We start from the raw sequence: 20,252 nt of genomic DNA, 5'->3' as shown, positions 1-20,252 counted from the left end.
GGGGGTGTCACTGCTGCACTGCTGTCAATACAGCCCGGAAGGCTCCTCTTTGTCTGTGGCAAGCCCGTGCAAGGTCCGACTGCCGGGAAATCTGAAACCACTGGTGCAACAGCCGTCACCTCCCTTTGCACAAGCCTGGTGGCGAACTCCACAGGACCCGACAAAGCAGAGAGCACCCCCCAGCACCGAGCGCGCGGAGAGCTCTGGGCGGTCTCCTCTTGCAGCAAGGCCATCAGCGTGGGGGGCCTTGCTTCTCTCCTGCCTTCCCTCCTTGGGGGAGGATAACTGGACATCAAGGATGGGCAGCCCATCGGTGGTACCAAGGAAATGCAGCTTCGCCTCCCTCGGAAAAGCTCCGGCACCTCACAGCCGCTCGCTCAGCGTCAGCGGGGCTGGACGCCAGCAGCCCCGGGGCGGTCTGCACGGTGCCTACGGCCAGCCTGGGGTGTTCGCCAGGATGAACGCGCCTCCTGACGCTGCGTCGCAAAACCACTCCATAAATAAATACATTAAATAAATAAAGTGACCGGTCCAGACAGGGGGACCCGGCTCCAAGCGTCTCACACACGCACACGAAGTAGCTGAAGACAGAGACGAGACGGGACCAGACGGGGAGGCTGCCAGCTGCGGGGGGCCCTCCCCGGGCCCAGCGCTCCCAGCAGCAGCCAGCGCGGGCGGCAGAGTCCTTGCTCCGTGAAGGAGGGAGGGGAGCGGGGGCTGCAGGATGTCACTCGTGAGCCGGCGTCGTGGCGGGGCGCGGGGAGCTGGCGGCCAGGGAAACGTGCGTTGTTGAAGACGGCAGCGACCGGGGCGTCTGGCACCTGCGGAGAGGCGAGCGTGGGTGAGAAGCTGGTTTCCTAGACATGTCCCGTGTTCTCCCGCCGCCCCTCCTCCTGTCCTTCCTCCCAGCCATTTCCACTCACGCGTGGCGCGTCCAGCCGGTTTCCTTCCCAGGCAGCATCAAAGGAAATCCAGGGCAGACACAGGCGTATGCATGTCTCAGGAAGAGGCATGAAATGCTCAGCCTGCTCTGCCCTTCACACCCAGTATGAGTACACCGAGTGCAAGGTCTTGCCTTCTGTGTACCGCGCTACCTCGCTCCACCCCAGAGGCAGCTGCATTTTCCTGGTGCCGGTCATGGAGGGCTTGGAGACAGGAGACTCAGCCTCCTGCTGCTGTCACTGGTTGAGCAGCAGTTGCAAGCAGGATTTAGTGCTGAAATGCATTTTGGAAGGCACAGCCCACATTTTCCTGGGCCGTCATTTGCTGACAGGAACTTGGTGAAGTCCCGGGGGGGTGGGGGCGTTGCGGTTGCTCCCGCCCTGTCCCAAGGTCCCTGCCCCTCCCAGCGTATCTGCCCCATCGCGGGCCCGGCCGGCGTCAGAGTCAGGGCGGTTGCAACCCAGCAAGCGCTCACCAAGACCTGGACTTCCTGACGCGGGAGGCCGCCGGCCGCTCCAGGAGGCTGTCCAGGTGCATCAGCCTCTCGAGGTGCAGCGCCCGCGGGTCCTGCTCGCCGGGGTCCCTGGTCCGCTCGAACTCGAACACGGCCGGCGGAGACAGGTCCAGCTCCAGAAACAGGATGTTCTCGGCCTGCAGCGCAGCGGGACGGAAACAAAACCCAGGCGGGGGTTCACTGCGCAGGCACTTGGCAAGGGCTCGTACAGAGCTGGGTGTCAGCAGACTTTCTGCTCTGCCAGCCCCGGGAGCTGCAGGGGCGGGTGCCCACAGCGCCGGCCCGGGGTCTGCTTGGTGTCCGGAAAGGTGCGGTGTACCACGCAGCGCAAGGGCTGCCCGGGTCAGGGTAAGGTGGGGTTGGAGCAAGCATGATACCTCCGGTAGTGAACGTGGGCGGCAGCGGTTAGGATTGGGGGTGCCCACCCAGCGCCCACCCTCCTCCACCTCCCCTCACTCACCCGGTACCTAGGGTGGGATCCCATCGCCATGGCCACCCGTGCATACTGGCTGATGGGTCTCTTGTAGCCCACGGCAGAGGTTGGCCTCTTCTTCATCTGGCTGCTACTGCTGAGGAAACTTTTTTAATAAGCAAACATTTTTTAGGGAGAAAGAATAAAGAGAGACAAAACTGGAACAGGCCTCCCTGGGGCCCCTCTATGGGGATGCTGTCCTGTCCTCCCTGTCTCATGCCCAGGGTTTGCTAAGCTCCTGGCAGAGTCATTCTTCTTAGTGGGATGTCTGGGACCTCCGGGGTTTGGCCCCCATTCATAGACTGCCCTGAACATGTGCATGTCTGCACGCGCAGTGGGTGTCAACCCCTGGCTGGAGATGGGCCGTCTGCCAGGTTTCGAAGGGCTGCGGCTAATGGCAGAGGGGGATAATTAGAACTGAATCAGTCCGAGCAATAGCTCAGCACTGAAACAAACATGCCGGTCTGTGGGATAGGCTCACAGGTGGAGGAGCTCGCCTACCGACCCCTGGATGGGACGAAGGAAGGCTGTGTGTTACCCTGGGAGGCTAATGGCATGGAGGGAAGAGAGATTTGGAGGGGAAGTAGACACGCTTCCAAAGGGAACTGGACTTCCAGCCCTTTCGAAGCTGGGATTAGTCTCGAAGGCCCGGATGGTGCACTCTCTGCTGCAGCAAATCAGGGTCAGCCTGTGCCCGGTATCTCCAGACCGAGCGGCCCATGCAGCACGTCTCTGTGGTCCAGAGAGCGCCCGGGGATTATAAAGTCTGGGCAGGAAAAGGGGGTGGTTGGCACAAAAGCTCCTGGCTACACGAAGAGCCTGACAGCTGCTTAGCTGCCTTTGTAAGGGGCTGACCCTCAGGACCTGAAGGCGTGCTGGGGGCAAAGGAGTGAAGAAACACAACGGCCAAACTTGAGCATCTGAATGCTGGGGGTGGGGGGGATTGCTGGAGAGGGGCTTAGCTCTGCCTGAGGAAGAGGAGGAAGGAGCCCAGACAGGAGGTGGAAGGGAGGCGTCAGCACCGGTTCTCAGGCCTAAGGGGTGATCCCACTGCTGCCACCAACTCCCTTGTGCGACCTTGGGCACATCACCGACTTTCATAGCTTTGGTCCCTGTGATGCCGGTTCCTTTCCCCACCCTTCACCTTGTCCCTTTAGGCCCGAATCACGAAGTTACTGAGAGCCAACAAGCCAGGGCCTGAGCCGTGACCCCGAGAGTCACGATTTGGCACCTGCTTCCCCCTTGCTCCTGGAAGGCTGGGCCTCGTGCCAGCCTTTCCCAAGGGGCAGGCTACTTCCCTGTCCACCCCAGGAGCGAGACGGCCGTCCCCGAGCGGTGTGCGTACCCGCCGGCAGGCACGAGCGGCTGGAACTTCCACTGGTCCTCCTCGCAGTCGAAGTACAGGCGGTTCATGATCTTGTTCTTCTCCTCGGGGGGGATGAAGTTCTCGATGATCAAGTACCTGGGAGAAAGGGAGGGAGTGACAGCAGCCAGAGGACAGTGGAGTGGGCAGGAAAAACATGGAAGAATATAACGGGAATAGGGAAAAGGCCGAGATGAAGAAGAGGGCGGGGAGGAGGATGGACCGTGTGCCAGAAACCGAGTGCAAACTGGGGCTCGCTCTGGTTGCTAGCAGCTGCTAACGCTTGGGCTGCAACCCCGTCTGCTCTCCCCTGTGCCGGCTAAATGAAGCTGGCACAACGCCGCTAGTCTTCTGCCGTGCACAAGGTCCTCCAGCAGGCCCAGGATGCCTGAACTACCGCGCACGCGTCAGAGAGAGAGTCTGTCTTCGCTGCACGACTCCAAGGGATAGAGAGCCCTCCCGGCTCCTTGGCGAGCAGCTCACGACTTGCTGGAAACACCTGACTTTGATTTCTAGCTTGAGTTTTTCTAGCTCCAGCTTCTGACCATTGGTCAGACCGACGCTGTACTGGGGATCAAGAAGGAATTTCCCCCACCCTGGTCAGACTGGTACGGACTGGGGGATTTGCCTTCCTCTGTAGTGGGGGCACAGCCTCTCCCTGGGGTCTCTCGGGTGTATGTTAACAACATTTTATACAAGCAGGACATTGGCTGCTGTGGTCCCCCTGCTTTTGCTGTGGCAGGTTAGGGTGTGATGTCGGGTGTTGTCTCTCAGTTTACAGCAGTCTTGCGAAGAGTTTCGTTTCTGGACCGTAGAGGATGGTTTGGGCAGGGCTGATCCTGCCTCAGGCCAGGGCCCGGACCAGATGTGACCCCTGGAGCTGCCCTTCAGCCTCCTTCTCTACGGTGGCTGTGTCTGCTCTGAGCTGCTCTTGGATAAACCACATGGATTAAGCTGCTCAAGGGCATTTATAGATGTGCTCTGGAGGGCAGGGGGCACTTTAATTAGGGACTTAAAGCGCCTGGGGTGTCATGTGTATCAGCATCTCCACGTTGGAAACCGGCGGTGGGGGTGTGTAACGAGCTTTAGTTAAAGTGCCCCCGCTGCCATTTTCCAGCGTGGGGACGCCGATACAAGTGACGCCATCTGAGTGTCGCAGAAGCTTCCACACCGCAGACCGTTCTCGCGGCTCATTCCCCTTTCATGTGGTCAACATCCTTTTGAGATGCAGACACCAAAAATAGGCTACAGGTCACCAGTGCTGCACACCAACGTTGGACCCGCTCCCCGATCCCACTGGGAATCATCCGCCCAAGCAGCGTGCTCGCCCGGCTCGCCATGCACCAAAACCAGGAATGAGGCCTGTTTCGGGCAACCTGGGAGCCAGGAGCAGTGGGGAGAGGAGGGATCCAGGCACACGTGTGTCCCGCACGCACGCGTGCCCCCTTACCAGACCCAGGGTGGAGGCGGACACAACAGCAGCGGGGGCGCAGCCTTCCCGGGGCTTGTCTGAGGCCTCCACCCAGACAGAGCCCATGGGGGGGCTGGTGTCCCCCCACCCTCTGGCCTGCGGGGGTTGCCCAGCAAGGCCCGGGGGGGCAGGAATTGGGGACCCCCATCCCTGTCCTGCAGGCACCCGCCTTAGGGCCCTGGAGGTGCGGGCGAGGGAGCTCCAGGAGGAGGTCAGCAGGCGGAGGGGGATCAGGGAGGCAGAGGAAGAAATCGACGGCTATTTCCTTTCCCTGCAGGGTCACGCACCCAAGGGAGAAGCACCCCGGGAGGTGCCCCCACTGCAGAGTGGCAGACGGTCTCCGCCAGGGCCAGGGCTGCCCGTGACACGGCAGCACCAGCGCCTCCGGTCCGGCGGGAGCACAGTGCGAGGCCCTGGCGACACCGGAGGAGGAGGAGGAGGGAGAGGAGGCAGCTCCACGCTCTCCTCGCTCCGAACGGGCCGAAGGCGACAAGCCGTCCCGGAGGAGAAAGCGTCGCGTGATCGTCGTAGGCGACTCCGTCTTGAGCGGTACGGAGGCCCCATCTGTCGCCGGGACCCCTCGGCGCGCGAGGTCTACAGCCGGCCCGGAGCAAAGAGTCAGGACGTGACGGGGATGATCCAGGCCGCGATCCAGCCACCGATTACTACCCCATGGTCCTGGTCCACGTGGGTGCCAACGATGCGGCCAGGAGGGGCCCTGATCGCCGGATGGCGGCCTGCCCCGCTCCGGGGCGTGCTGAGGGAGACGGGGGCGCTGGTGGTTTTCTCTTCCGTCCTACCAGCGAGCGGACGCGGAAGACGGCACGCGACAGGGCATCGCAGAGACCGACTGGCGGCTTCGGGAACCGTGTCTCGAGGCGGGCTCCGGCTTCCCCGACCGCGGCGCGCACATCACGACGGGAGACACGCTCGGGTGGGACGGCTCCACCTTCCCCCCAGGGGTAAGCGCGTTTTCTTCTGGCTGGCGGATCTCCCCCGGCGGGCGGTCAACTAGGCTCGTCGGGGAAGGGGAAGGCGAGGGCGGAGGACGCCTTGGACCGCTAGACCAAGCAGCCCCCACGAGTGCAGCCCGGCCGAGACCGACGAGCGGCATATACCCCGGTAAGCGCCAGGGGCCAGGGCGATGCTGGGACTAGGGGGCCAGCGCACACATCCTCAGGGGGCCCCAAATGCCGCCACACAAACGCTCGTCGCATGGGCAACAAGCAGGAGGAGCTCCCCCTCCTGCCGGCTGACACCAGCCCGGACACAGCGGGGCTCACTGAGACGAGGTGGGATGAAACGCATGACTGGGCGGTGAATGTCAAGGGCTAGAGGCTGTACAGGAGGGACAGGATAGGAAAGAGGGGTGGGGGCATGGCGCTCTGCATTAAGGAGGAATACACATCCTCGTCAATTAGCAAGGAGCCAGGGGAGGGCACCCTGAAGTGCTTTGGGTTAGGATACAAGGCAGTCGAGGGGAAAGGGACTTAACGGTGGGGTCGACTACAGACCCCCCGACCACGGGGAAGAGCTCGACCAGGAATGCTTCAGTCAGCTCCCGGAGGTCGTTAGGTCCAAGGACGTGGTCATCGTGGGGGACCTGCACTTCCCAGACATCTGCTGGGAGGAGCACACAGCCAGGTCTGACCGCTCACGTCGGTCCCTAGCCCGAATGCAGGACCTCCACCTAACCCAGGGGGTGCCCAGCCCCACCGGGGAGACGCCTTGGGCCTGGTGCTGGCCACGGGTGATGACCGGGTGCGGGGGCTGCGGGGGCTCGACCCCCTGGGCGACAGCGATCATCGCCTGCTGGGAGTCACCGTCCAGCGCAGGGTGGCAGAGGCCAGCAGCGAGGCAGCAGCCCTGGACTTCAGGAGGGCGACTGCAACGAGCTAAGGAGGACAGTCGGGGAGGCGCTGAGGTCCCGGAGGGGAGGGGAGCCGGGTGTCCAAGGATTTCATAGACATCAGGGCTGGAAGGGACCTCGGGAGATCGAGTCCAGCGCCCCGCCCAAAGGGCAGGAAGTCAGCTGGGGTCATAGGAGAGTGGTCGCTCCTCAAGGAAACAATCCTCCAAGCCCAAAGGGAGGTAATCCAAACACGGATCAAAGGGAGCAGGAGGACGCAAAAGCCCCCAGGGCTCACCAAAAGCATCCGGGAACGTCTCCTGGCTAAAAGGGGGGCGCACACCCGATGGCAGGGAGGGGCCGTCCCCAGGGAGGACTACACTGCGGGTGCTCGGGGCTGCAGGGGGGGGCAGGGAGGCCAAGGCGGAGATGGGACTGGGACTCGCGACCCAGATCAAGGACAACAAGAAGTCCTTTTTTAAATACATAGCAGGTAAAAAGAAGGTACCGGGTAACGTGGGGCCCCTGCAGGACACGCTAGGAAATCTGGTCGTCACACCAGACGACAAAGCCAACATATTTAATGACTTCTTTGCCTCCATTTTCCTGAGCAGGGACCGGATCAGCCCCCACCGGCCCCCTCAGGCCCCGGGGAGGCACACCTGGGCCCAGGGTCAGGGCGGATCTAGTCGGGGAGCATCTGGAGGGGCTGGACGTGTTCAAATCAGCGGGTCTGGACGATCTCCACCCCCGAGCGCTGAGGGAATCGGCTGCGGTCGTTGCGGGACCCCCAGCACGGCTGTACGAGCACTCGTGGGGCTCTGGTGTGGGGCCAGAGGACTGGACGAGGCCAACGTGGTCCCCATCTTCAAAAAGAGGAGGAAGGAGGACCTGGGGAACTATAGGCCAGTTAGTCATACCTTGATCCTGAGCAAGGTTTTTGAGAGAGTTATCCTGGCACTTGTCCGTGAGGGGCCGGGGGGCAATTATCCTTAGGGGCAACCAATACAATCTCATTCGAGGCAGGTCCTGTCAGACCAACCTGGTGGCCTTCTACGACCAGGTCCCCAAATCCTTAGACACAGGGGTAGCAGTGGACATCGTCTTCCTGGACTTTTGGGAGGCCTTCGACACTGTCTCCCACCCTGTTCTCATTAAGAAACTGGGGGCTGTGGTGTCGACACCCGCACAGTCAGATGTGTCGCCAACGGGCTGGAGGGCCGCACCCAGAGGGTGGTGGTGGACGGGTCCTTTTCAACCTGGAGAGACGTGGACAGTGGGGTTCCCCAGGGCTCGGTCCTCGGGCCCGCACTGTTCAACATCTTCATCAGTGACTTGGACGAGGGGGTACAAAGCACCCTGTTCAAATTTGCTGATGACACTAAGATGTGGGGGGACGTGGGCACACTGGAAGGATGCAACAGGCTACAATCAGACCTAGACAGGCTACAAGGGAGGGCGGACGAGAATAGGATGGGTTTCAACACCGACAAGTGCAAGGTGATGCACCTGGGGAGGAACAACCGGCACCATACCTACAGGTTGGGGAACTCCCCTCTTGTCAGCACGGAGGCGGAAAGGGATCTGGGGGTCATCATTGACTCCAAGATGAACATGGGCCGGCAGTGTGGGGACGTGGTCAGGAAGCCCAACTGCACCTTGTCCTGCATCCACAGATGCATCTCAAGCAGGTCCAAAGAGGTGATCCTCCCCCTCTGTGCGGCACTGGTCAGGCCGCAGCTGGAGGACTGCGTCCAGTGCTGGGCGCCGCACTGCAGGAGGGATGTGGACAGCATGGAGAGGGTCCAGAGGAGGCCACTCGCATGGTCGGGGGCAGCAGGGCAGGCCCTATGAGGAGAGGTTACGGGACCTGAACCCGTTCAGCCTCCACAAGAGAAGGCTGAGGGGGGATCTTGTGGCCTGTTACAAACTAGTCAGGGGGGGACCAGCAGGCACTGGGGGAGTCCCTGTTCCCCCAAGCACCGCCAGGAGTGACCAGGAATAGCGGTCACAAGCTGGCAGAGGGCAGGTTTAGGCTAGATATCAGGAGGCGCTACTTCCCGGTCAGGGCGGCTAGGGTCTGGAACCAGCTTCCAAGAGAAGTGGTGCTGGCCCCTGCCCTGGGGGTGTTTAAGACAAGACTTGACAATCACCTTGCTGGGGTCGTTTGACCCCAGTACTCTTTCCTGCCATGGCAGGGGGTCGGACTCGATGATCTGCTCAGGTCCCTTCTGACCCGACCAACTATGAAACCCAAAAGGGGAACTTTTCAAGACTTTTTCAACTGATTGAGAAGTCAAAAAGCTTTGGATTTGAGTTGAGCTTTTAAGCATCTCTTCACTTCCACCATCAATGGAAATAAAAGCGATGCCTGGAACGAGACACCGTCTCTAATAAAAACAGTGCGTTCGGAAAATGCCAGGAGAGACAGGCTCAACCTTTTTTTTAGGAGGTTGATTGATTTTTTAAAACCAAAACAGTTGCCTGGAATTGGCAGAAATGCCTGTTTCAGTCCAAATGAATCTGCAATTTTTCAGCGAACAAAGCTTCAGCTGAGGACGTCTGCCTGGCTCTAGCTGGCTTCAGCCTCGCTCTGAAAGCCCGTGCTCATTAGGTACCTGCCACGACCCCCGAGCCTTTTTCAGTGTCACTGCCTGCTGGGATGCAGTTTCCTAGCAGATGGATGTGACCTACCTGCCAGGCACGTCCGTGCGATGGTCTCTGTTCAAACATGCGTTGTTCGCGTGGGCCTGTCTTACCAAATCATCCAGGTCAGTCTGCAGAACTAATTGGTCCCCACAGCTATTTTTCAACTTTCAATTGAAAGTTTTACCAGTAATGATTTTCTATTTTTTCCACATCACTGGTAGAGACACTAGATAGCTTTGGGACAAGGGCATTCCTGGTGAGACTGCGCTGAAACCCCGGTCAAAAACACCCCCTTGGAGACAAATCCCCATTTACCTTTGCTTCCAATCCAATGTTTAGTCTGTTTAAGATGAGCTATGCTGCTTTTTTAGGGTGCTAACTTTACTTCTCAGACAATCACGTAGGTCTGTATCAGATGCCTTACAGAAACCTAAATCTATTACAGTAACACGATTACCTTCATCAGCCAAACCTGTGATCTCAGCAAATGTGGTTATTCAATCAAACCATATTACTGTATTTCCTTGCATACAACATGCCCTGGAATAAGACCTGCATCTTGCTGTTGAAAGGACAAAAACAACTTTCCCCGTAGTAAGTAACTGCGTAGCAGAAGCAGGGAGTTGAGCTGCTTATTTGCTCTGCTTCCTGTGAACCGTGTGCAGTTCTTACATTTGCTTTTGCCTGGTAGGCAGCAGAAATTGCTCTTGCTGTCTTTCTTGCATAGAATCCAATTTCCAGCAGCTGTTTTTTGGGGGAAAGGTGCATGCTGTATGCAAAAAAAAAAGTATGGCATTTGCTCTTTTTAAATGTGAAAAAACATTAGCTTCCTGCCAGGCCCCTCTGAATGGCAGCATGGGTAAAAATGAACATTTATGGTCCAGAGAGTTCCTTGGCTAATTCTTTTAATACTCCTAGGTGCAAATGACCTGTTGCTGCCACTTTTAAAGCATTTAGCAATGATGGTTAAACATCCCTCCTAGCTACAATGGAAGAGGAAGTGTTTCAGCAGGACGTGACCCTATCACCCAGCTTCCTACTGACTGGAGCAGGGCTCCTCTGCCAGGATGCCACGACGCCCTGGGGTGCTGTGAGATCCTTCCAAGGGCGCCACAGGGCACTGTGCAATAGCAGCACTGTTAGACACAGAAACACCTACACCATTCACAAGTCAACCCAGAGATTTCAAATAGGGATCTGTAGCATTACGACTGTTTCGCCTGCATGCATCTTTCCGAGCTCTCTGCAGCAGAAGAATTGCTCTAGTATAACTGCTCGAGGCACCAGTGCTACCTGAGAGCTGGCATTTTCCAAGAGGGCCTGAAGACTAATGAGGGGGACCGTGAATCTGGAAAAGGTTGAGAACCCCCGGACCAGAGCAGGGGTGTTCAACCTCTCGCCCATGGGCCAGACCCAGTCTCCACGTCAAACTGTAGGGAGGGCCACAGCCCATAGTCCTGTGTGCTGGCTTGGGTGCACAGGGCGGCCCCGGCCCTGGCGTATGGAGCCAGGCGGGGGTGCCACGAGGCCTGGGAACCTGATCCTGGCGCGCGGGACTGGATGGAGGTGGCACAGGGCCCTGGGCCTGATCCCAGCACTCAGGGGCGATCCCATCCGGCCTCCAGACCAGCCCTGCGCCACTCCTGTGGCCCATGGGGCCAAGAGGCCGAGTGCCGCTGGGCTGAAGGATGGAGCTGTATCTCCCAGAAGGGGGAAGAGGCACCTACTTGAGCTTCAGTTCCCGGGTCTGCTCGTTTTGGGCCTCCTCCAGGTCCTGCCGCACTCGGATGTACTCGTCGTGCTGGTCCTGGATCTCCGCCTTCACGGCCTGCAGCTTGGCGTACAGCTGGGACACCAAGAGCAAGACACTGTTAATGTCTGGCCGTGAAGGCTGCTGCGGGGACGTGGCCCGGGGTCCCCTCCCTGCCACACCGGAGCCTGCTGTGCCTCAGTGGCAGCAAGGACAAGCTTGCCCAGCCTCTCTTTCCAGGGGCCAGAGGGCTGCATCGAGCAGGGCTGCGCCTCTGCCGAAACCTGGGGGACAGCCCTGGTCAGCGTCGTGTGGATCCACACCAGCTGCAGCGCGAGCACGGCCAGCTCCTGCACCGGGTGACCTGAACAGGCCGCGGAGGCGCCCCTGGACACAACAGCTTGAGCCCAGCGCCGTGCACTCTGGAGGCATCGTGCCACAACGGCGCGCCGATGTCCTGGCCCTATGGCAGCCGGGACGCAGTAAGAGCTGCGACACATCCTGCACATGCTTAGCTGGCAGGAAGCACGACGGCCCCTCGCCCACGCAGCCTTCCCACCCACTTCGCAGCTGCACCTGGAAATGCCATTGATACCCCCCCACACGCCCTTCACCTTCTTCAGCTTTTTGGTTTTGATCTCCACTTCCTGCTGCAGGGACGTGTAGGTCTCCCGCAGCTCCATGGTCTCCTCGTCCCGCAGCAGCATCTCCTGCTGCATCTCCCGCTCCCGGCGCTTCTGCAGCAAGGAAAAACCCAAAGCGCGGCTAAGCCAGGAGGCACCGGAGCAAGGCAGCCCCGGCAATGGAGGACTAAACAGCCATGGGGTTGTCTCTCTCACCCCTGGGGAAATCGGATGTGGAGCCCGTGTTTCTCCATGGCTGGTTTGACTTGGGCCCAGGTCTGCAGTGAATGAGAGCTGTCATCTGATGTGCACTACTGGCCTTCTTTTGGGGGGCAATGTCCCAAATGCAGCAACCACTGCCACAGCCGGCAGCCCCTTAGTGTCAGAGACTTGGCTTGTCTGGCTGTGGTGCCTGCAGCCCCAGGAACCCCCAGCAGCCTTGCTACGCTGGGATTAACTAGAATCACATCCCTCATATGGCGACACCATCCCTGTAGGGGTGTCCAGTCTGCCCATCCCTGCAAGAACGTCCTGGGGCAACATGGACGGGGCTGTGCTCCAACAGGACATGGGTCCCTCCTCTGCGCTGAAGCCCACCTTGTCTTGTCACGGGGGCTTTGCAGCGCGCCCATCACTGCAGGATCGGGGCAAAGTCCAAGAGGAGTCAGAGTGAGTTTGGCAACTCCTTTTCTAACGGGCTACCTAAATATATCACTCAGAGATTCAGAGCTGCGTCTGTTGTCAAAGACACCAAGCATCTGCGACACATCCTATAAATATGCAATGTCTGTCTGGTCTGTCCACAAAACATCCTATACACATGCGATGTCTGTCTGGTCTGTCTGCAAAACATCTTATAGACATGCAATGTCTGTCTGGTCTGTCCACAAAACATCCTATACACATGCGATGTCTGTCTGGTCTGTCTGCAAAACATCGTATAGACATGCAATGTCTGTCTGGTGTGTCTGCAAAACATCCTATAAACATGCGATGTCTGTCTGGTCTGTCTGCAAAACATCTTATAGACATGCAATGTCTGTCTGGTCTGTCTGCAAAACATCCAATAAACATGCCATGTCATAGTTTCATAGTTTCTAGGTTTTAATGTCTGTCTGATCTGTCTACAAAACACCCTATAAACATGCGACGTCTGTCTGTCTGCCTGGTCTGTCTACAGAACACACTATAAACATGTGATGTCTGTCTGGTCCGTCTACAAAGCATCCTATAAGCACGCGATGTCTGTCTGGTACATCAGATAAACACGCAATGTCTCTCTGTGAAACATCATATAAACATACGGTATTTGTCTGGTCTGTCTGTGAAACATGATATAAACATGCAATGTCTGTCTATCTGTCCATCCAGAGCTGGCTCCGGCCTACTGGATTGACAGTTGCTGACACCCAGGACAAGGTCGGCATCAGTCTTTGGGGACCCTGACCACTCAAGTCACCCATTAGGTTGAGCCTTTACCTGCTCTGCTATCTCCTGCCTCTTCAGCTCCAGCATCTTCTGCTGCTCGTTGGTGTGGTCCATGATGTTCCTCCCTCCGATGAGCAGCTTGCTCTCCATCGCCTGGGGAAGAAAGGTGCTGGGGGAGTCAGACCGCCTCCCAGATGCGTGCGCATGGGGAAGGAGCCAGGCCGGCTCTCAGAGCAAGCAGTGGGGAAGACCTCGGCAGGTACGCCAGCCTGACCTGCCCCGCTGTCCAGGTGCCAGGGAGCAATCACAGTCTGGGTCTGTCTGCTTGCAGCTCCTGCAGACATCCCCAGACTAGGCCAGCTGGCTTGGGCACGACAGCAAGGGCCAAGCCCCAGGTATTTCCCCCATGCCCTAAGCAGCCCACGCTGAGCCGTATTGCTATCACGGTACCATGACAAGCAGCACCCAGGGCAGGCGAATGCCAGTTGGGGCACGCTGACATTCACTGGAGTCGCTGCTGTGACCGCGATGGGCACGGTGCAGCAGGCACTGACCGGATCCACGGCTCGGACCACGCCAACTGTCTGAAGGGGCAGTGGTGGCCCCCAGCGCCAGCTCCCCGGCACGGACCGGTCAGCCGGGACCTGGAATGAGGCATCACCTTCCTCCAGCACTTTCCAGCTGCAAAGCGCTCTACCAACCTCTCCTCAGGAGCCCTCCCAGCACCGCCCCACTCCCTGTCTCTGTCACACAAATGTCCACATAGGGGAAACTGAGGCATGGAGAGGTGAAGGCCTGGGATGGTTTTAAAAGTGCCTAAGTGACAACAAGTTCATGTCCTTCTGCCAGGTGACAGTCCCGTGGGTGCAGTCGAAAGCCCCTCCCAAAGTGCTCAGAAGTGGCCTTGGTTTTGGGATGCCCGTGGGAACCAAGAGCCTCAATGCCTCAGAGCACTTGGGCCTCATTACTATCCTCCGGCCCCACCGAGGTCTGCTGCAGTCCTGGGTGCTGGGCCCAGTGTGCAGCGCGGTCCCAAGCGGGCTTCGAAACCAGCCCCTGGCTTGAGGACCACAGCCAAAGTGAGCAAGTCGGCGCTGGGTTGGGGCAGAGGAAATCTATGAATCTAAAGGACATGAAGCAATGGGTTCAAATGGGGACAAAAGAGATGTAGACGAGATCCGGAGGGAAAGGCCCTGGGTGTGCGGGCAGCGAGGCAGCGACAACTTGCCCCACGTGGGGCTGGCGTCTCCCTCCCGGCGGGTCCCAAGAGGAGCCTGGAGAAGCGCTAGACGGGGCTGGGTTAGGAGCAGGGGTAGGAGCAGCTGCCTGTCTTGGTGCAGGGGCTGGACCCGATGCGCCTTGTGGCCCCTTCCTGCCCTGGGATCCTGTGACCAGAGCCCGGGACTCTCTGGGCCTCACAAAAATCATTTCCAGGACCACAGGGTTTGGGACCCGTGGACACCACCGTGACAAAGGGGCCCAATGGGAAAGAGTAACTAGGTGCGTTACAGCACAGCCGCGGCAGCTCACGGGTGGCACGGCACCACCGTGGGGGATGGGGCGGGTGGGATGGACACAAGCTGGGGGGCAGGGAGCAGGAGGGAAGTGCAGAGAGGCTCAGAGCTGATGAGGGCAGGGACCAGGCATCCTCATCCCAGCACCGCATGAGAGGCAGAGGCTGCTGGGCACGGAGCCTGTGGACACGGTAGCGGTGGCCAGAGGCAGGGACGAGGCGAAGCGGAGGCACCGCCTTGTATGTGGGTAGTGGAATAGGGCCAGGGCCTGGTGCCCCAACAGCTCCTGCCCCCTCCGAGGCCTCGCAGGTCCTGCGTACCCCTTGACCCTTTGCCGGGCACCCGCTGGGACTGCTGGGACTGATGAAACCACCATTTCATCAGACCCAGGGGGAATCCAGCGCCCCAACTCCCTGGAGCTCCCGGGGCTCTCTCCTTTCTTTGCAACAGAAGAATCGCTCTGGGATTTGTCCACAGTGAGAAAACAAGGGACAACAAAGAGCTGGCGTTTGCCAAAGGGGCTGGAGTCTAACGAGCGGGACCTTGAGTATGAGGAGGTTGAAAACCGCCGCTGCAGGGCTAACGAGGCCTGACGCATCGTAGCGTTGCAGAGCTGCCGAGATCCCAGACCTGGCAAGAATCCTGCAGGAAAACCAACGCAGGCGCAGAAAACGCCCCAGCTATCCTGGCCCATCATCGGCCAGGCATAGCTTGCTGTTACTGGGATGAAAAAGCCACACAGCACGAACGCCCACTGCCCGGCGCCCTGCAGAAGGGTTTGCGCTGGGGGCAAATGGCTCTGAAATGCCTCCCACCTGCTCCGGCAGCGTCGCATACCGATAGCAGGATGACGGAAAGGTGCGCAGGCAGCGCACGGACCCTCTTTGAGTCCCACCAGCTGCTGGCAGCCTCCGTCCTGGCTGGCAGAAGCGCAGCCCGAGCAGGAGAGGACTGCAGGGCTCTGCTTTCCTGGCATGCTCCTGTCACTGGCTCTGGCCGTGGGCCAGGCTGGGCTGTCCCTGGGGTCCTGCTCCAGCCCGGCTTGCTAATCACCCCCTGCCTTCAGATCTGTCCCTAAGAGCCCAATCTGTTGCTTTCCCCCTCAAGTCCACCCCTCGCTGCCCGCAGGGGGCAGAGGGGTCATGGGAGGGCCCTGTGATGCAGCCTGGCTTTGTGCTGCGTGTCCACAAAATGCGGCCAGCTCTGGGGTGGAACACAGGAACTGCGTCCACGCAGCCGTAGGGAGGGGAGGTGAGCTCGCACATGGGAAAGGGCAGAGAGGCAGAGATGGGGCCAGGCCGCAGGGCAAAGCCCCCGTGCAAAGCCTGCGCAGGGCGATGACCGGACCCAGGTCGTTGTGAGCGCATCGCTGAGCTGGGCGCGCGCACAATGCTGCAGCGAGCTTGCGGGGGCCTCGCCGGCCTTGCTGCCCAATCCCCAAGGCCAGCGCAGGGCAGCAGGGCAGTGCCCTGGCAGCACAGCACGGTGTGACCCTCGGTGCGGGGGGGGCCGCGAGGGCCATCGGGGCTGGGACGCAGAAGCAGACCTGGGGGCATTGACCCCGAGCCCCGTGCGCACCGGCAGCCCCGGCTGTGCGCTGTGGGGCGGTGGGCGTGGAGGGCAGGCGCAGGGTGGGGGGATCCGTGGCGCGCTCCCACGCGCCCCTTCCTTCTCCCCCGGCGGGCACGCCGGCCAGGCCTCTGCTCCCCGCGGGGGGGCCGGGGAACAATGTCCCGTTGTGCGTCGGCCGCAGGCCCGCGGGGGACGCGGCCCGGAGGCGCTGGCCCGGGGCCAGCCGCCTTCTCATCCTGCTTCCTTCCGCGCAGCTGCTCAGCTCCGGGGGCACAACCGGGTGCCGGGCAGCTGCCGGACAGGGGCCACGGGGCGCGTGGCCTGTCTGTCCCGCGGGGCCGGGGGGCATGCTCTCCATGCTGAGCGGGCGCCCCGCGGAAGGCCAGGCCGGATGCCAGGGGTTGCTTTGCGGGTGGGGAAACTGAGTCGCAGGGACAGGCAAGAGGTGCTCGGACCTCACTAGGGCCAAGCTTGTCCTTCCTTCCTCAGGCCCCGAATGGTCTGGGGAGGGGGCTTTCCTGGGGGGCTGGTGGGAAGGACGGCACCGGAGCAGCCCGGGAGCAGGGAACGGGAAGTGACTCCCTGCGTCCAGAGAGACGCCCTGCACCCGACAAGCCCCGCCAGACAAATGACACCCCTGCGCCCCCCCGTACAGCCCTCCCCCATGCACTCTGCCCCCTTTGCACCCCCTGCCCGTGCTGCCGCCGTACCCCCCTGCAGTGCCGCTGGCCAGGGCACTTTGCACAGGCTGGGAGGCACGGGGGTCTGAGGGGGAGGTTCCCCCTGCCCCTGCCCCCTCCGCAGCCCCTCGCTGTGTCTCCTGGGGGGCATCACCTTGCCCACGCCTGCTCCCCGGAGACGTCTGCCCACTTCCCTCCCCATTGCCCAACTGCAGCCCCCCGCTGGCACCTCTCCCCGCTCACCCCGGAGCCAAGGGGAGTGCAATTAGCACGGTTCGTTATACCCGCGGGGCGTGCGCCCAGACCAGGCACCTCCGCTGGGCGAGGGAAGGCCCGTTTCTGAGCGGGGTCCTCTGCCCTGAGCCCCTGAGGAGCAGCAAGGAGACAGACACTGTGTGTGCACAGGTGTGTGTACATGAGAGTGTGACTCTATGTGAGCAATGTGTGTATGTGTGAGTGTAAGCAGAATTTGTGTGTGCATGTGTGCATATGTCCATATGTGAGCATCATCTGCGTGGGTATTCATGCAGCTCTGTGCAAGCATTTTCCGTGCGTGTGTATCAGTGTGAACATGATCTATGTGCAAGTGCATCAGTGTGGTTCTGCCTGAGCGCTGCATGTGTGTGTCACTAGTAACATGAGTGCTTTATGTGCAGCAGTGTGGCCCTGTGTAAGCACTATGCGTGTACATGGGTGCGTGTATGTGAATGCACCTGTGTAGGAGCCCTGTGTGTGTGAATGTAAGCATAATCTGTGCGTGTGTGTAAACACACTTTGTGTGTGTGTGTGTGCGCATGGCTCTGCAGGAGCCCTGCGTGCGTGCTGTGCATCGCTGTGGCCCAGTGAGCGCCATCTCACCACACATCCCCTGCTCCCTCGGTGCCTCCGTGACGGAGCGTGCGTCTGCTGCCGTCTAGGTGTGTCAGTGTGTCACGGGGAAATAGGGCACGCAGCCCCTGGGCTCTCCCGGGCACAGCCGCGTGGCAGCCACCTCTCCTCCCCTCCTGCTGAGGAGGTGGCTTCACTTACGTGTCCCCGGGGGGCAGCTGGTGACATACCTGGCAGGGGTGCACACACACGTGTGTGTGTGTGTGTGCACACACGTGTGCATGGGGGGGAGAGATCTTGGGCTGTGCCCAGGGCTTGCAGCTCCTCTCCCAGGGGCTCCTCGTTGTCACCTTCTGCCCTGTGGCCAAAGATGCACAGAGCAGTGGGGGTGTTACCTGGGCCCCCCCAGTTGGGGGTCTCGGCCCCCCAGCATCCTCCCTCTGAAGGCCCAGGATAAGCCACTCCCTCACCTGTCAGCCAGGGCCTGCTCCCCGCCCCGGGACGCCCGCCCGTGTCCCATCTGCCTGCGTGGCTTACACGGCCGGGGGGAGACGATGCTGCTAATTAGCAGCTGGCCCAGGAGGGGGGTGGGCAATTAGGGACGCCGAGCATGGACGGGGCCAGACAGCCCCCCCTGCACACTACCACCGCTCCTCGTTAAAAATTAATCTTCCAGACACTGCCATGGCCCGCGCTGCCACCGCCAGCAGCGAGCCTCGGGGGGGACCCAGGTGCAGCTGATGCCAGGAGCTGGTGGCCAGTTGCACACGCGTGGGCAGGGCAGGGCAGGCGGCACGACATGGTGGGGTCTCAGCTCAGGTCCTGAGCAGCCGCCCACGAGCGGGCAGGGGCTCGGGGACCTCTCGGCTCCACGCTTGGTGGGATGCGGGGGGGCTCCTGACTCACCCCCACGTGATGCCTAGACCGTGCTGGGCCTGGCTGGGGCCTGGGGGTGGTTAACACAGAGCAAGCGGAGCACGCATCTGGCGGGGGCCCTTGGGACGCCTCGTGTGCAGCAGCTCAGCTCAGCTCAGCCCGCTCCTCTCCAGCTCTGGGATTATTATTTAATGTGCATGGAAAGCAGTGCCGGGGAGGGGGACCCTGACCCCAGTGCGGGGAGCCGGGCAGGGGAAGGGTCCTAGGGGGTGGGGAAGGGGGCAGGCAAGATGCTCAGGGTAACCCGGGTGGAAGAGCAGCAGAGACGAGCTCTCCAGCCCCAGCCCCCCCGCACGGCCCGCGCTGCTGGTTCCCAGGCAGAGCTGCGGGAAGCCACTTAGCAGCCCACCACATATAGGTCACGCCGCGGCTTGGGGCCTGCGTGGAGCCCCCTCCCCCCGTTGCGCATCCGCGGCCCCCGTCTCCTGCAAGCGCTCTCCGCCCAGCGTTGCTCAGCCCTGGGACTCCTGCACCTCCCCTCGCTCCCGACCCGTCGCAAGAAGGGGGCCCCCGTATGAAATGCGGTGCTACGGGGGAGCGCCTGCTTCCTACCGCACGTGCGCCTGCAAGGGCGCTGCGTCGCGCTACACATGTTACGTCTGCCCAGAGCCTCCGCCGCCTCCAATCAGGGGATGAAATAAAAGCTGGGAAAACACGGGTCCCCCACGAACGGCTAAGCCAGACGACCCAGCTGCAGAAACACCCTCCCACGGCCCAGCTTCCCCTACGACAGCGCGTCACTCCTGTCGGAAGACAGCAGAGGAAGAGCCGACCTTTTCCAGGCTAGACACAGCCCCGTGGGCCGCGTACGGCTCGCCTGGGCACCTGCCGGAGCACCTCCTCGCTCCCCTGCTGTTCCCCGAGCATCAAACGAGAGACAAACGAAGCTTTGCCAGGCGTTACGGGAGTCCGTGGCAGGTGCCCTCGGAGCCTCGCGTGCTCTTCTGTGGCACTGGGGTTGGGGGCTGAACGGTGTCCAGGAGGTGACGCAGCCCTTTGTGGAGAAGTGTATCACACGGTTTCCTGCCGTCGGAGGAGACAGGGCGCGGAGACTTCGTCAAGACCCCAGGCACCTCGTTAGCACCTGAGGGGGTGAGCTGCCGCTTACAGAAGCGGATGTCCCTCTGACTTAGCTCTGACTCAGTGCATAAGGCGCAAACCCACCCGGCCTCCTCCCCGAGTTCAGACCCTCACAGCGCGTGCCGAACCCGACGCCGCAGCGACCAGGGCCTCCCTGCGCGTGCTGCGCGCCGCTTCACCAAGGTCACGCAGGATGAGCCCCCGCGTCCGGCTGCACAACCCCCCCACGGCACAACAGCCGATCGAGGGAAGATGCTGACAGGGGACAAGAAGCTGAACTGCAGCAAGGGAGGCTGAGGTTGGATATTAGGAAAAACTCTCTCACGTGGAGGGCGGAGAAGCCCTGGGACAGGTTAGCCAGAGAGGTCGGGGAGTTTCCATCCCTGGAGGTGTTGAAGCCCCGGGTAGACAACGCCGGGCTGGGATGATGGAGCTGGGGCTGGTCCTGCTTGGAGCAGGGGTGTGACCCCCTGAGCTCCCTTCCAGCCCTCGTTTCTGATGATTGTATGAACACCCGCGTTGCTCCCGTGTCACCGCCAGGCGCAGGGATAACACCAGACCCTGAAGACGGAGCATCATCA

The 20,252-nt window shown here is 60.8% G+C and overlaps 1 protein-coding gene across 3 annotated transcripts in view; it reads right to left on the bottom strand.

Moving 5' to 3' along the window:
• Positions 1–290: 290 nt before the first annotated feature.
• KIF3C (kinesin family member 3C) overlaps positions 291–20,252 on the bottom strand; it is a 29,463-nt gene continuing 9,501 nt past the window's right edge. The window contains exons 2-8 of one of the 3 annotated variants that reach the window (XM_090031186.1): positions 13,113–13,214; positions 11,625–11,747; positions 10,988–11,106; positions 3,274–3,390; positions 1,917–2,034; positions 1,418–1,593; positions 291–821 (exon numbers count right to left, since the gene is read on the bottom strand). In XM_090031186.1, coding sequence (XP_089887312.1) covers positions 728–821; positions 1,418–1,593; positions 1,917–2,034; positions 3,274–3,390; positions 10,988–11,106; positions 11,625–11,747; positions 13,113–13,214 — 849 coding nt within the window. In that variant the 3' untranslated portion in view covers positions 291–727. The remainder of the gene's footprint in view (positions 822–1,417; positions 1,594–1,916; positions 2,035–3,273; positions 3,391–10,987; positions 11,107–11,624; positions 11,748–13,112; positions 13,215–20,252) is intronic. The other 2 variants (XM_090031187.1, XM_090031188.1) reach the window with 2 other exon arrangements.

The sequence above is a fragment of the Crocodylus siamensis genome, chromosome 1 (assembly GCF_052110815.1).
Source record: "Crocodylus siamensis isolate JL-2025a chromosome 1, ASM5211081v1, whole genome shotgun sequence".
NCBI lineage: Eukaryota > Metazoa > Chordata > Crocodylia > Crocodylidae > Crocodylus > Crocodylus siamensis.
The sequence above is the reverse complement of the archived record's forward strand: the minus strand, read 5'-3'. Positions and strand labels throughout refer to the sequence as shown.